Raw genomic sequence first — 15630 nt, 5'->3', positions numbered from 1 at the left:
ACTCCCACCTGGCCTGTTCAAGGAGGTATTTGCTACTATTGGATCGAGTGTCCTTAACATTATCAATAGTAGCCTCTCTTCTGGAATAGTTCCAGTAGAGTTTAAACATGCAGTGGTTCGACCTCTACTTCAAAAACCAAGCCTCGACCCCTCTCTCCTGTCTAACCGTAGACCTATCTCTAATCTTCCAGACATTTCCAAAATATCAGAGAAGGTTGTCTACAATCAGTCGTTGCCCTTCTTAGAGGATAATGGTATCACTGAGCTGTTCCAGTCCGGTTTTAAAGCCCTCCACAGCACAGAGTCAGCGCTTCTAAAAGTTTTTAACGATATCCTCCTGTCAACTGATTCTGGCAGATATGTCGTCCTGGTGCTTTTGGATCTGTCTGCTGCGTTCGACACCGTCGACCACGCCACCTTAATCACTCGTCTTGAGAACTGTGTGGGTATTAAGGGCGCCGCCCTCAACTGGTTCCGGTCGTGCCTTGCCGACAGGAGTTTTTGTGTAAAAATAGACAGTTTTATGTCTTCCACAGCTCTTCTACCACACGGGGTCCCCCAGGGCTCAATCCTTGCCCCAATCTTATTTGCGCTTTACCTTCTATTTTTAGGAAGTATGGTATTGCATTTCATTTTCATGGGATGATTGCCAGATCTATTTTCCCATGGCACAAAATAACACAGTTCAACGTCTCATTGACTGCCTGCACGACATCAAAGCCTGGCTTTCAGCTAACTTCCTGAGTCTAAATGAAGACAAAACAGAAGTTATGTTGTTCGTTCCAAGTCGCTCTCCCTCCCCCAAAGTTGACCTCGGCACTCTGACCCCGTATCTCAGCGACTGTGTCACAAACCTGGGGGTAAAGTTCCACTCAGATTTTAAATTCGAAAAACAAATCAGGATCGTCGTTCAAAAAAAGCTTCTATCAGTTACGCCAAATAGCGAAAGTGAAACCGCTTCTGACAGGACATGACCTTGAGAAATTGATTCACGCCTTTATCTGGAATGGTTTAGACTACTGCAATGCCCTATGTCGGCATTAGCCAGGCCTCCCTCGCCCGCCTGCAGGACTCTGCTGCTGGTCTGCTAACACAGACCCGCAGACGTGAGCACATCACCCCTATATTAGCCTCCCTTCACTGGCTTCCTGTGCGTTATCGAATCAATTATAAACTCCTTCTATTTGCTTTTAAAAGTCTAAACAACCTGGCGCCAACATATCTCTCCGACCTCCTTCGGCCTTACTGCCCCACCCGATCCCTAAGATCAGCTGCTACTGAGGGTCCCTGACACAAGGCTGAAGCTTAGAGGTGACAGAGCTTTCGCTGCTGCTGCTCCCAAGCTCTGGAACAACCTAGCTATGAGTATTAGACAAGCTTCCTCTCTTCCTGTTTTTAAATCTCTATTAAAAACATACTTTTATTCCTTGGCTTTTAACACTAAGTGATATCCATCCTGCAATGGCGCCCCATTATACACCTGCTGTGAACCTGTTTTTATGTTTTATTTATTTATTTTTTATCATGTTCTGTTTGTGTTGTGTTGTTTGCTCGGTCCTCGTATTATCTTCTATCCTGTCCATTGTACAGCACTTTAGCTACCCCTGTGGTAAATTTTAAATGTGCTTTATAAATAACGTTGATTTGATTTGATTTGATTAGTATATACTAGTATTACTTTGTACAGAAATAGCAGTTTAAAGTTGTAGTACTACGAAACCCAAAAGCAGTGATGTTGTCAGGTTGTGTAAATGGTAAATAAAAACAAAATAAAATGATTTGCAAATCCTTTTCAACTTATATTCAATTGAATAGACTGCAAAGACACGATATTTCATGTCCACACTGAGAAACTTTGTTATTTTTTGCAAATATGAGCTGATTTGTAATTTGATGCCTGCAACATGTTTCAAAAAAAGCTGGCATAAGTGGCAAAAAAGACTGATAAGGTTGAGGAATGCTCATCAAACACTTATTTGGAAGATCCCACAGGTGAACAGGCTCCTTGGGAACAGGTGGGTGCCGTCATTGGGTATAAAAGCAGCTTCCATGGAATGCTCAGTCTTTCACAAACAAGGACGGGGCGAGGGTCACCACTTTGTCAACAAATGCCTGAGCAAATTGTTGAAGAACAACATTTCTCAGCCAGCTATTGCAAGAAATTTAGGGATTTCACCATCTACACTCTGTAATATCATCAAAAGGTTCAAAGAATCTGGAGAAATCACTGCACGTAAGCCATGATATTACGCACCTTCCATCCCTCAGGCGGTATTGCATTGAAAAGCGACATCAGTGTGTAAAGGATATCACCACATGGGCTCAGGAACATTTCAGAAAACCACTGTCAGTAACTACAGTTTGTCGCTACATCTGTAAGTGCCAGTTAAAACTCTACTATGCAAAGCCAAAGCCATTTATCAACAACACCCAGAAATCAAACAGTGTTCTGGACATCTGTGTTGCTGAATCTTTTGCAATGTGTTCAATTAATAATGGAGAAGTCAAAGTAGAAAGATGGAGTTGGGAAGCTTTAGCCTTTAGCCACACAAACACACGGTGTTTCCTTGTTTAAAATTCCCGGAGGTGAAGCTTTACTATGGATCAGAGCGGTCAAGCGAACATGGTTCCCGACCACTTGTCAACCTGCAGGTTTCGGTGAGAAAATTGTGGTAAAAAGTCGCCTCTTACTGGGGATCAGCTGAGCTTGCGCCATCCATGCAGCTGCCGTTAACTTCCCCCAGAGATTGGCGTCAACACACCCGTGGCCACACCCCTCCAACTATCAGGTACTATTTAACTCACTAAAACACTAGCAACACAATAGAAAGATAAGGGATTTCCCAGAATTATCCTAGTAAATGTGTCTAAAAACATCTGAATCCGTCCCAATGCAATCGCCTTTTTTTTTTTCTAGTCCGTCGCTATCAATATCCTCAGCCACGAATCTTTCATCCTCACTCAAATTAATGGGGAAATTGTCGTTTTCTCGGTCTGAATAGCTCTTGCTGCCGGAGGCTCTCATTATAAACAATGTGAGGACGTGAGGAGCCCTCACACCGGTGATGTCATCGTCTGCTACTTCCAGTACAGGCAAGGCTTTTTTATTAGCGACCAAAAGTTGCAAACTTTATCATCGATGTTCTCTACCAAATCCTTTCAGCAAAAATATGGCAATATGGCGAAATGATGAAGTATGACACATAGAATGGACCTGCTATCCCCGTTTAAATAAGAACATCTCATTTCAGTAGGCCTTTAAGTGGTAGCAAATTATAATTTCCGACATTACCTGAACGCAACATACTCTTTGCGGCTAGTAAACCAGGAGGGGGCGATACTAGGAATATTGGCACCAATACGATACCAAGTAAATACAATGAAATATTTTTGAGGTCAACAAAAATGAAACTGAGTGGGTTCCCTCCGGGTACTCCGGCTTCCTCCCACCTCCAAAGACATGTACCCGGGGATAGGCCCCTCCCACTTCCAAAGACATGCACCTGGGGATAGGCCCCTCCCACGTCCAAAGACATGCACCCGGGGATAGGCCCCTCCCGCCTCCAAAGACATGCATCTGGGGATAGGCCCCTCCCACCTCCAAAGACATGCACCTGGGGATAGGCCCCTCCCACGTCCAAAGACATGCACCTGGGGATAGGCCCCGCCCACCTCCAAAGACATGCACCTGGGGATAGGCCCCTCCCACCTCCAAAGACATGCACCTGGGGATAGGCCCCTCCCACCTCCAAAGACATGCACCTGGGGATAGGCCCCTCCCACCTCCAAAGACATGCACCTGGGGATAGGCCCCTCCCTCCTCCAAAGACATGCACCTGGGGATAGGCCCCTCCCACTTCCAAAGACATGCACCTGGGGATAGGCCCCGCCCACCTCCAAAGACATGCACCTGGGGATAGGTTGATTGGCAACACTAAATGGTCCCTAGTGTGTGAATGTGAGTGTGAATGTTGTCTGTCTATCTGTGTTGGCCCTGCGATGAGGTGGTGACTTGTCCAGGGTGTACCCCGCCTTCCGCCCGATTGTAGCTGAGATAGGCCCCAGCACCCCCCGCCACCCCAAAAGGGACAAGTGGTAGAAAATGGATGGATGGATGGATGGACATACTGTCTTACTTATTAAACAGACACGCCCTCACACTTGCTGTCAGTCAAACATAGACACGCCCCCTTCTTTGTACTGGTCTACATTACCTGTCTTCAGGTGCAAAAAGTAAACAACACTACTTCTACTGGGAAAACATGCAGAGTACAAAGTAGTACTTGTCAGAGTACACGCTGACTCACCTTCCTGCGAGGCTGCCACTTCATCATGTTGACCAATCACACGGCAGCGTCTCACCACAACTTAACCACACGTCCGCCGGCCCCCGCGCTCCCGATACACCTCACAACGCCAACTACACCTTACAACGCCAACTACACCTCACAACACCAACTACACCTTACAACACCAACTACACCTCACAACACCACCTGCTCACCCTTTACTGACAACTATGCTGACATGTGATAGGCTGCTGGCCACATTCTGGCCCCGCCCCTGTGGCACACACACACACACACACACATACACGCATACACACACACACGCACGCACGCACACACACACACGCACGCACACACACACACTCACACTAGTCTTGTCGTACAATAACACGCTGACACATGTTGTAGAGCAGGGGTGTCCAAACTTTTTCCACAGAGGGCCGCACACAAAAATTAAGCATGCGGGTCCATTTGGATATTCTTCATTTTCAAACCATAACAAAATATATGGATTTTTTTTTTTTAATCCTTAAGTCTTCTGAGGAGCATAGAGGGTCTCAGTCACTAAAATATTAAAAATAAGTTAAATTATTATTATTATTGTTTTATTTAATGCTTACAGTAAATCTCTATATCAACTTGAGTTTGATATAAACAAAAACAAATAAGGTTTTATGCCTTTTCTGTCAAAGACAACTTTGTTTTTTATAGTAAAACTGAAATATGCAGTATTTAGATAGATAGATAGTACTTTATTGATTCCTTCAAGAAAATTCCTTTATTTAGCAATTAAAGCCCTCAAAGATCAATAATGCAGGACACCATTGATTTTAATTATTTAATATTTTTGAGTGAAAAGTTAAATAAAATCCTACTAAATATATTTGAGATCCAAAAGGTTCCCACTCATAAAGTGATGCATTTTTATTATTTGTTTTTATTTTTAACATTTAAATTTGAAGATCAACTTCAGATATATCTGTCGATTTTAAGTTTGAACTATTATTTTATGCTCTTTTGTCAAAACGTTGATGTTTTTATACGGCAACCACACAACATATGCAATATTTTTTCCACATAAAACATTTTAAAGTGATCATTTTTAAGTAATAATTCATTATAACATAGATTTATTTGTCCTTTTTTTCCATCCAGCCATTTCCTACCGCTTATTCCCTTTGGGGTGGCGGGGGGGCGTTGGTGCCTATCTCAGTTACAATCGGGCGGAAGGCGGAGTACACCCTGGACAAGTCGCCACCTCATTGCAGTGTCTTTTTTTTTTTGGAGCATTGGAAAAAAAAGAAAATAAAGACAAAAGGAACAAAAAAACTGCCTGCATGGCAGCTTTGTGTCAACATTGCCACTTTTTCTTATTAGATTTCATCTCATTCCACTTTTTTTGAATGTTTTGTTTTATTTTTGCAATACTATCAATTTTGCAATTTTTGCAGAATGTGCGGCGGTTAGCTGCGGGCCACAAATGGCCCTCGGGCCACACTTTGGACACCCCTGTTGTAGATTAAAGATGTATAATCAACAAATGCTGATGTATCTTAGTTCACTCTCATTCAAAATCAATTCATGTTCTTTGTACAATATGCAGATAAAAAACATTACGACTTGAGTCCTCTGACATTAGGATTCATCTCATTTAGTCATCGGTGTCCAAAGTGCGGCCAGGGGGCCATTTGTGGCACCTTGTTAGAAATACTATTAAAAACTAAACATTAAAAAGTGGAAGAGAAGAGCAAAGAGGTGAAATGCAGTGATAAAAAATTGCAATGTTGACTCTAATAACAAAGATTTTTTTTCTTTAAACTTGTCATTGCTCAAAAAATAGTAATAATTCAAAAATGTATTTGATGAATTATTGACCTCTTCAAGGCTCCGATTACTTCACATCAAATATTCCAGTTTTTTGGGGGGGTAAATCTTGCATATTTTGTGTTTTTGACAAATAAAATAACAGGTTTTCTTGGTCAAAAACGCATTAAAAACATAAAAAAGTTTTAAAAACTTATATATCTAAAGTTGATCCAGAGATTTCAGTGTTGAAAGTAAAAAAAAATCATGACTTATTTTTAACACTTATGAGTGGATCCCTAGTCATTTTAGTGGGATTCTTTTTAAAATCACTCCAAAAATAATAATTAAAATCAATGCTCTTATGAATTATTGACCCATTTCAGGCATTAATTATTTCATATTAAATATTCCAGTTTTTTAGGGTAAATCTTGCATATTTTTTGTATTTTTCCCATAAAAAAAATGTGTTTCTTTAACAGAAAAGGCATTTTTGCTTTATATTAAGAGATTTAAGCCTTGAATACTAAAAAAAAAACAATGCCTAACTTTTTTTAACATTTTTATGACTAAGGCCTTTTGGGTTTTCAATAATTTTAAGGGGATTTAAGAAAAAAATTAAATCGATGTTATGAATTATTGACATGTTTAAACCTCCAATTACTTCACATCAAATATTACACTGACATATTTTTTGGGACAAAATATTCAATATTTTGTGTGTTTAACAAATAGGAAACACAGTTTTCTTTGACAAAAAGGGCATGAAATTTAAAAAATAAAATAAAATAAAAACCTAAAAATAGGGATAAATCTGAAGTTGATCAAGAGTTAAGTGTATTGCATATTTTGTGTTTGACAAATAAAACACCAAGTTTTCCATGTCAAAACATATTAAGAACATTAAAAAGTCATGAAAAATTATATTTAAGGGATATTTCTGAAGTTGATCCAGAGATTTCAGTGTTGAATTAAGAAGGTTTAAGACATTTAAGCCTTGAATAATAAAATAAAGAACAAAGTAGAACTTATTTTTAACATTTAGGAGTGAGGCCAGGCTAAATCTTCAAGAATTTTAGGGGGATTTAAAAAAAAACGGGCATCACTCCAAAAATGATAATGAATTCAAATCAATGTTATGAATTATCGACCTATTTAAGACATTAATTACTTCACATTAAATATTCCAGATTTTTGGGGGTAAATCTTGCATATTTTGGGTTTTTGCATAAAAAACGTGTTTTCTTTAACAGAAAGGGCATTTTGGTTTTATATCGACTTTTAGGAGATTCAAGTCTTGAATTTAAAAAAAAGCACAATGTATAACTTTTTGGTATTTTTTTATGAATCAGGCCTTTTTGGATGTTCAGGAATTTTAGGGGGATTTAAAAAAACTGTCAATACTCAGAAATAAAGAATTAATCAATGTGATGAATTATTGAAGTTTTTAAGCCTCCAATTACTTCACAGCAAATATTACACTCTGACATATTTTGGGGAAAAATATTCAAAATTTTGTGTATTTGCTAAATAAGAAACAAAGTTTTATTTAACAAAAAAGGCATTAATTAAAAAAAATTATAAAATAAACTCTTAAAAATAGGCATATATCTGAAGTTGATCAAGAGATTTAAGTGTTGAAAGTTAAAAAAAAAAAATTTGTGGGATTTTTCTTTCAAAATGTTCATTACCCCAAAAATAATAAAATCAATGTTATGAATTTTTGATCTATTTAAAGCTCCAATTACCTCATATTCAATATTCCAGTTTTGGGGGGATAAATATTTGGTTTTTGCCATTAAAAAACAGAAAGGCATTTTTGCTTTTGTCGAGATTTAAGCCTTGAAGAATTAAAAAAACAAAAAAACAATGTATAACTTTTTGGTATTTTTTTATGAATCAGGCCTTTTTGGATGTTCAGGAATTTTAGGGGGATTAAAAAAACTGTCAATACTCAGAAATAAAGAATTAATCAATGTGATGAATTATTGAAGTTTTTAAGCCTCCAATTACTTCACAGCAAATATTACACTCTGACATATTTTGGGGAAAAATATTCAAAATTTTGTGTATTTGCTAAATAAGAAACAAAGTTTTATTTAACAAAAAAGGCATTAATAAAAAAAAAAATTATAAAATAAACTCTTAAAAATAGGCATATATCTGAAGTTGAGCAAGATATTTAAGTGAGGAAAGTTAAAAAAAAATTATGACTTTTTTTTTACACTTTTGAATTTTAGTGGGATTTTTCTTAAAAATGTTCATTACCCCCAAAATAATAAAATCAATGTTATGAATTATTGATCTATTTAAAGCTCCAATTACCTCATATTCAATATTCCAGTTTTTGGGGATAACTGTTTTGTTTTTGCCATTAAAAAACAGAAAGGCATTTTTGCTTTTGTCGAGATTTAAGCCTTGAAGAATTTAAAAAACAAAAACAGTGTAGTGAAGTGAATTATATTTATATAGCGCTTTTCTCAAGTGACTCAAAGTGCTTTACATAGTGAAACCCAATATCTAAGTTACATTTAAACCAGTGTGGGTGGCGCTGGGAGCAGGTGGGAAAGGTGTCTTGCCCAAGGACATAACGGCAGTGACTAGGATGGCACAAGCGGGAATCGAACCTGCAACCCTCAAGTTGCTGGCACGGCCACTCTACCAACCGAGCTATGCCGCCCACTTTTTTGATCTTAAAGAATTTTAGGGGGATTAAAAAAAATGTCATTACTCAGAAATGAATGATGAATTAAAATCAATTTTATGAATCATTGACATATTTAAGCCTCCAATTACTTCACATCAAATATTACACTTTGACATATTTTTGGGACACAATACACAATATTTTGTGTGTTTGCTGAATAAGAAACAAACGGCATGAAATCAAAAAATAAAATACAATACAATTTAAAAAATAGACTCTTAAAGGGGAACATTATCGCAATTTCAAAAGGGTTAAAAACAATAAAAATCAGTTCCCAGTGGCTTGTTTTATTTTTCGAAGTTTTTTTCAAAATTTTACACCTCCCGGAATATCCCTAAATAAAGCTTTATAGTGCCTTATTTTCGGCTCTCTGTGAAGACACTGGCCATTTCCCTGTGACGTCACACAGTGCTGCCAATGTAAACAAACAATGGGAATACCACAGCAAGATATAGCGACATTAGCTCGGATTCAAACTCGGATTTCAGCGACTTAAGCGATTCAACAGATTACGCATGTATTGAAACAGATGGTCGGAGTATGGAGGCAGATAGTGAAAACGAAATTGAAGAAGAAATTGAAGCTATTGAGCGAATAGCTATTGACGCTATTCGGCCATAGCATGGGTGTACCTAATGAAGTGGCCCATAGCATGGCTAACTTATTAGCATCGCCGGTAAAATGTGCGGACCAAACGATCAAGACTTTCGCATCTTGTGACACTGGAGCAACTTAAATCCGTGGATTGGTAAGTGTTTGTTTTGCATTAAATGTGGATATCTAGTTTCAAATGTACATACAGCTAGCGTAAATAGCATGTTAGCATCGATTAGCGTAGCATGTTAGCATCGATTAGCGTAGCATGTTAGCATCGATTAGCTGGCAGTCATGCCGTGACCAAATATGTCTGATTAGCACAAAAGTCAACAACATCAACAAAACTCACCTTTGTGATTTCGTTGACTTAATGGTTGCAAATGCATCTGCAGGTTATCCATACATCTCTGTGCCATGTCTGCCTTAGCATCGCCGGTCAAATGTGGAGACACTCTGGTACATTCAATGGGGGTCTGGCGGCAGATTTCTGGCCAGTGGTGCAACTTGAATCCCTCCCTGTTAGTGTTGTTACACCCTCCGACAACACACCCACCAGGCATGATGTCTCCAGGGTTCCAAAAAATAGTCGAAAAAACGGAAAATAACAGAGCTGAGACCCGGTGTTTGTAATGTGAAAATGAAAATGGCGGGTGTGTTACCTCGGTGACGTCCCGCTCTGACATCATCGCTAAAAGACCGATAAACAGAAAGGCGTTTAATTTGCCAAAATTCACCCATTTTAAGTTCGGAAATCGGTTAAAAAAATACGTGGTCTTTTTTCTGCACCATCAAGGTATATATTGACGCTTGCATAGGTCTGCTAATAATGTTCCCCTTTAAAAATAGGTATGGATCTGAAGTTGATCAAGAGATTTAAGTGTTGAAAGTAAAAAAATATATATATTTATAACTTTTTTTTTTTTTACATAAAATAATGATCATTTCCCCAAAAATAATAATGTTCATAATTAAATAGGTCAATAATTCATCCATCCATCCATCCATCCATCTTCTTCCGCTTATCCGAGGTCGGGTCGCGGGGGCAGCAGCCTAAGCAGGGAAGCCCAGACTTCCCTCTCCCCAGCCACTTCGTCTAGCTCTTCCCGGGGGATCCCGAGGCGTTCCCAGGCCAGCCGGGAGACATAATCTTCCCAAGGTGTCCTGGGTCTTCCCCGTGGCCTCCTACCGGTTGTACGTGCCCTAAACACCTCCCTCGGGAGGCGTTCGGGTGGCATCCTGACCAGATGCCCGAACCACCTCATCTGGCTCCTCTCCATGTGGAGGAGCAGCGGCTTTACTTTGAGTTCCTCCCGGATGGCAGAGCTTCTCACCCTATCTCTAACGGAGAGACCCAAACTCATTTGGGCTGCTTGTACCCGTGATCTTATCTTTTCGGTCATGACCCAAAGCTCATGACCATAGGTGAGGATGGGAACGTAGATCGACCGGTAAATTGAGAGCTTTGCATTCCGGCTCAGCTCCTTCTTTACCACAACGGATCGGTACAACGTCCGCATTACTGAAGACGCCGCACCGATCCGCCTGTCGATCTCACAATCCACTCTTCCCCGACTCGTGAACAAGACTCCTAGGTACTTGAACTCCTCCACTTGGGGCAGGGTCTCCTCCCCAACCCGGAGATGGCACTCCACCCTGATTATTGACCTATTTAAGGCATTAATTACATCATATTAAATATTCAATTATTGGGGGGTAAATGTTCTTTTTTCACCGTAGAAAAACAGAAAGGGCATTTTTGCTTTATTTAAGAGATTTAAGCCTTGAATAAAAAAATGAAAAATAACTTATTTTTAACATATTAATGAGTGAGACCCTTTCAGGTCCCCCGGGACCAACGTTGAGGGGAACTCTAAAGGTAAAAAAAATGTAGTGGTTTTGAACATTTGAATATGAAAATGGCTTTAATTTGTCAGTGTGCGGCCCTCAATTAACTAAGTTTGACATCTGCTGCCTCCTTCTCGTCAGAGCTCACGCTGCCAACTGCACCAAGGCAACAATCCTCCACCTGCAGGTCTTGCTGTGCTCCACCGAACCACATTCTTGTTGAATCCAGAAACTTTGACACCCGGCCCCCACTTCAACTTTGACCTTTTAGTGAAGTGGAGCAGAAAGACGCACTGACAAAGCCCACCAGCAGGGGGCGACATGCTCGGGGCAACAAAGCAGCACACACCGCAACTAACGCATTTGACCTTTGAACCCCAGGCATCCTGTGTTAGTCATCACATCGGGGGAGGAGGGGGGGGGGGGTCACCAGGGGTCAACGTGAACGTCATGGCTCAGCTATCACAGCTGCCCAGCTGCTCCTGAGCAGGCGCTGCGTGCTGATTGGCTGCCTGGACGATGATGTCATCCTGCCTTTGATGTCCACTTGTAAAAGTGAAAGCAAAAAATCAATAAATAAATAAAAATTTAAAATAAATAAAACAAAACAACAACAAAAATACAAATAAAAAATAGGGGGAAAAATTATATAAATAAAAATAAATAAAACAAAGTGAAAGCAAAACAACTCTTTTTATCTCCTTACTAATTAGGGGTGCACAATAAAAATCAATTCACATCAAAATCTCGATTGTTGCACATCCCGATTCTAAATTGATGGATAATTTTCACAAGTCAATAAATATTTTTTTATTTTTTTCGGCAAGAATAAATTTAGAAAGACATTTTTAGAAGGTTTCTTGTGTATTTAGAGAAAAGTACAAATGTGATCTTGGGGCATCCAAGCATTCCTTACCACTCTGATTCCTGGGGGGACGATTCCACTCAGAGTCAATTCTCCTTTTAAACCAATTTATTTTTTAGTATGATATTTATAACAAAACTTTTGAGCACCTTATAGTTGCAAGGAGATGGCCTAAAATGTCTTTTTAAATTGATTCTTGCCAAAAAAAATATATAATAATACTTTTTTTTTTCTGGGAAAAAAACTAAACATTTATTTATTTTTTCATAGATTTTTTAAAATGATGTATGAATTTAGAATTGGGATGTGCAACAATCGAGATTCGGCTGTGAATAGATTTTTTTTTTTTACACCCTTAAGGAAAAGGTGCAATTTGTCAATGTCGCCACTAGAGGGCAGCATTGGAGCTTCTTAAGAACAATAAGATCTCCAAACCCCGTTTCCATATGAGTTGGGAAATGGTGTTAGATGTAAATATAAACAGAATACAATGATTTGCAAATCCTTTTCAACCCATATTCAGTTGAATATGCTACAAAGACAACATATTTGATGTTCAAACTCATAAACTTTTTTTTTTTAATTAATCATTAACTTTCGAATTTGATGCCAGCAACACGTGACAAAGAAGTTGGGAAAGGAGGCAATAAATACTGATAAAGTTGAGGAATGCTCATCAAACACTTATACGGAACATCCCACAGGTGTGCAGGCTAATTGGGAACAGGTGGGTGCCATGATTGGGTATAAAAGCAGCTTTCATGAAATGCTAAGTAATTCACAAACAAGGATGGGGCAAAAGTCACCACTTTGTAAGCAAATTGTCGAACAGTTTTAGAAGAACATTTCTCAAAGTGCTATTGCAAGGAATTTAGGGATTTTACCATCTAGGGTCCGTAAAATCATCAAAAAGTTCAGAGAATCTGGAGAAATCACTGCACGTAAGCGATGATATTACGGACCTTTGATCCCTCAGGCGGTACTGCATCAAAAACCGACATCAGTGTGTAAAGGATATCACCACATGGGCTCAGGAACACTTCATTAAACCACTGTCAGTAACTACAGTTGGTCGCTACATCTGTAAGTGCCAGTTAAAACTCTACTATGCAAAGCGAAAGCCATTTTTCAACAACACCCAGGAACGCCTCCGGCTTCCCTGGGCCTGTGCTCATCTAAGATGGACTGATGCAAAGTGGAAAAGTGTTCTGTGATCTGACGAGTCCACATTTCAAATTACAATTGGAAACACAGGACGTGGTGTCCTCCGGAACAAAGAGGAAAATAACCATTCGGATTGTTATAGGCGCTAAGTTCAAAGGGCAGCATCTGTGATGGTATGGAGGTGTATTTGTGTCCAAGGCATGGGTAACTTACACATCTGTGAAGGCACCATTAATGCTGAAAGGTACATTCAGGTTTTGGAGCAACATATGTTGTCATCCAAGCAATGTTATCATGGACGCCCCTGCTTATTTCAGCAAGACAATGCCAAGCCACATTCAGCATGTGTTACAACAGCGTGGCTTCGTAAAAAAAGAGTGCAGGTACTTTCCTGGCCCGCCTGCAGTCCAGACCTGTCTCCCATGGAAAATGTGTGGCGCATTATGAAGCGTAAAATACGACAGCGGAGACCCCGGACTGTTGAAAGACTGAAGCTCTACATAAAACAAGAATGGGAAAGAATTCCACTTTCAAAGCTTCAACAATTAGTTTCCTCAGTTCCCAAACGTTCATTGAGTGTTGCTAAAAGAAAAGGTGATGTAACACAGTGGTGAACATGCCCTTTCCCAACTACTTTGGCACGTGTTGCAGCCATGAAATTCTAAAGTTAATTATTATTTGCAAAAAATACGAAAGTTTATGAGTTTGAACATCAAATATGTTGTTTTTGTAGCATATTCAACTGAATATGGTTTGAAAATGATTTGCAAATCATTGTATTCTGTTTATATTTACATCTAACACAATTTCCCAACTCATATGGAAACGGGGTTAGTAGAAAGAGAAAAATACAGAAGTAATCTTCAGACAATTTGCACTTTTTCCTTAGGGGTGCACAAAAAAATCGGTTCACATCCGAATCTCGATTGTTGCACGTCCCGATTTTAAATTCATACATAATTTTCAAAAATTTATGAAAAAATATGTTGTTTTTTCAGAATAAAAAGTGTAAGTTTTTTTTTCCCAGCAAGAATCAATTCAAAAATCAATTTTTAGGCCATCTCCTTGCAACTATACGGTGATTAAATGTTTCATTATAAATATCATACTAAAAAATATGTTGCGAGAATCGGCTTGAAATTCTGAATGGAATCGTCACCCCAGAAATCAGAATGGAAAGGAATGGTTGGAAGCCCTAAGATTACATCTGTACTTTTCTCTTTCTATGTTATTGTTCTTAAGCAGCTTCAATGCTGCCCTCTAGTGGCGACACTGACAACTAGCACCTTTCTATATGTTATTGTTCTTAAGCAGCTTCAATGCTGCCTTCTAGTGGCGACACTGACAACTTGCACCTTTCTATGTTATTGTTCTTAAGCAGCTTCAATGCTGCCCTCTAGTGGCGACACTGACAACTAGCACCTTTCTATATGTTATTGTTCTTAAGCAGCTTCAATGCTGCCTTCTAGTGGCGACACTGACAACTTGCACCTTTCTATATGTTATTGTTCTTAAGCAGCTTCAATGCTGCCCTCTAGTGGCGACACTGACAACTAGCACCTTTCTATATGTTATTGTTCTTAAGCAGCTTCAATGCTGCCTTCTAGTGGCGACACTGACAACTTGCACCTTTCTATATGTTATTGTTCTTAAGCAGCTTCAATGCTGCCCTCTAGTGGCGACACTGACAACTAGCACCTTTCTATATGTTATTGTTCTTAAGCAGCTTCAATGCTACCCTCTAGTGGCGACACTGACAACTTGCACCTTTCTATATGTTATTGTTCTTAAGCAGCTTCAATGCTGCCCTCTAGTGGCGACACTGACAACTAGCACCTTTCTATATGTTATTGTTCTTAAGCAGCTTCAATGCTGCCTTCTAGTGGCGACACTGACAACTTGCACCTTTCTATGTTATTGTTCTTAAGCAGCTTCAATGCTGCCCTCTAGTGGCGACACTGACAACTAGCACCTTTCTATATGTTATTGTTCTTAAGCAGCTTCAATGCTGCCCTCTAGTGGCGACACTGACAACTTGCACCTTTCTATATGTTATTGTTCTTAAGCAGCTTCAATGCTGCCCTCTAGTGGCGACACTGACAACTAGCACCTTTCTATATGTTATTGTTCTTAAGCAGCTTCAATGCTGCCCTCTAGTGGCGACACTGACAACTTGCACCTTTCTATATGTTATTGTTCTTAAGCAGCTTCAATGCTGCCCTCTAGTGGCGACACTGACAACTTGCACCTTTCTATATGTTATTGTTCTTAAGCAGCTTCAATGCTGCCCTCTAGTGGCAACACTGACAACTCGCACCTTTCTATATGTTATTGTTCTTAAGCAGCTTCAATGCTGCCCT

At 39.3% G+C, this 15630-nt stretch overlaps 1 protein-coding gene across 2 annotated transcripts in view; it reads right to left on the bottom strand.

Annotated features, from left to right (window-relative positions):
• Positions 1-15630, bottom strand: part of ttc28 (tetratricopeptide repeat domain 28) — a 62666-nt gene that overhangs the window by 40139 nt on the left and 6897 nt on the right. Inside the window, exon 1 of one of the 2 annotated variants that reach the window (XM_061876054.1) lies at positions 4308-4525. The exons of the other annotated variant lie outside the window; for it this stretch is intronic. Within the exon in view, the coding sequence (XP_061732038.1) occupies positions 4308-4334 (27 nt within the window). The 5' untranslated portion in view covers positions 4335-4525. Of the gene's footprint in view, positions 1-4307; positions 4526-15630 lie in introns of those variants that run through there. 2 annotated transcript variants of the gene reach the window in all.

This window comes from Nerophis ophidion, linkage group LG17, assembly GCF_033978795.1.
Source record: "Nerophis ophidion isolate RoL-2023_Sa linkage group LG17, RoL_Noph_v1.0, whole genome shotgun sequence".
NCBI classification, from domain to species: domain Eukaryota; kingdom Metazoa; phylum Chordata; class Actinopteri; order Syngnathiformes; family Syngnathidae; genus Nerophis; species Nerophis ophidion.
The sequence above is the reverse complement of the archived record's forward strand: the minus strand, read 5'-3'. Positions and strand labels throughout refer to the sequence as shown.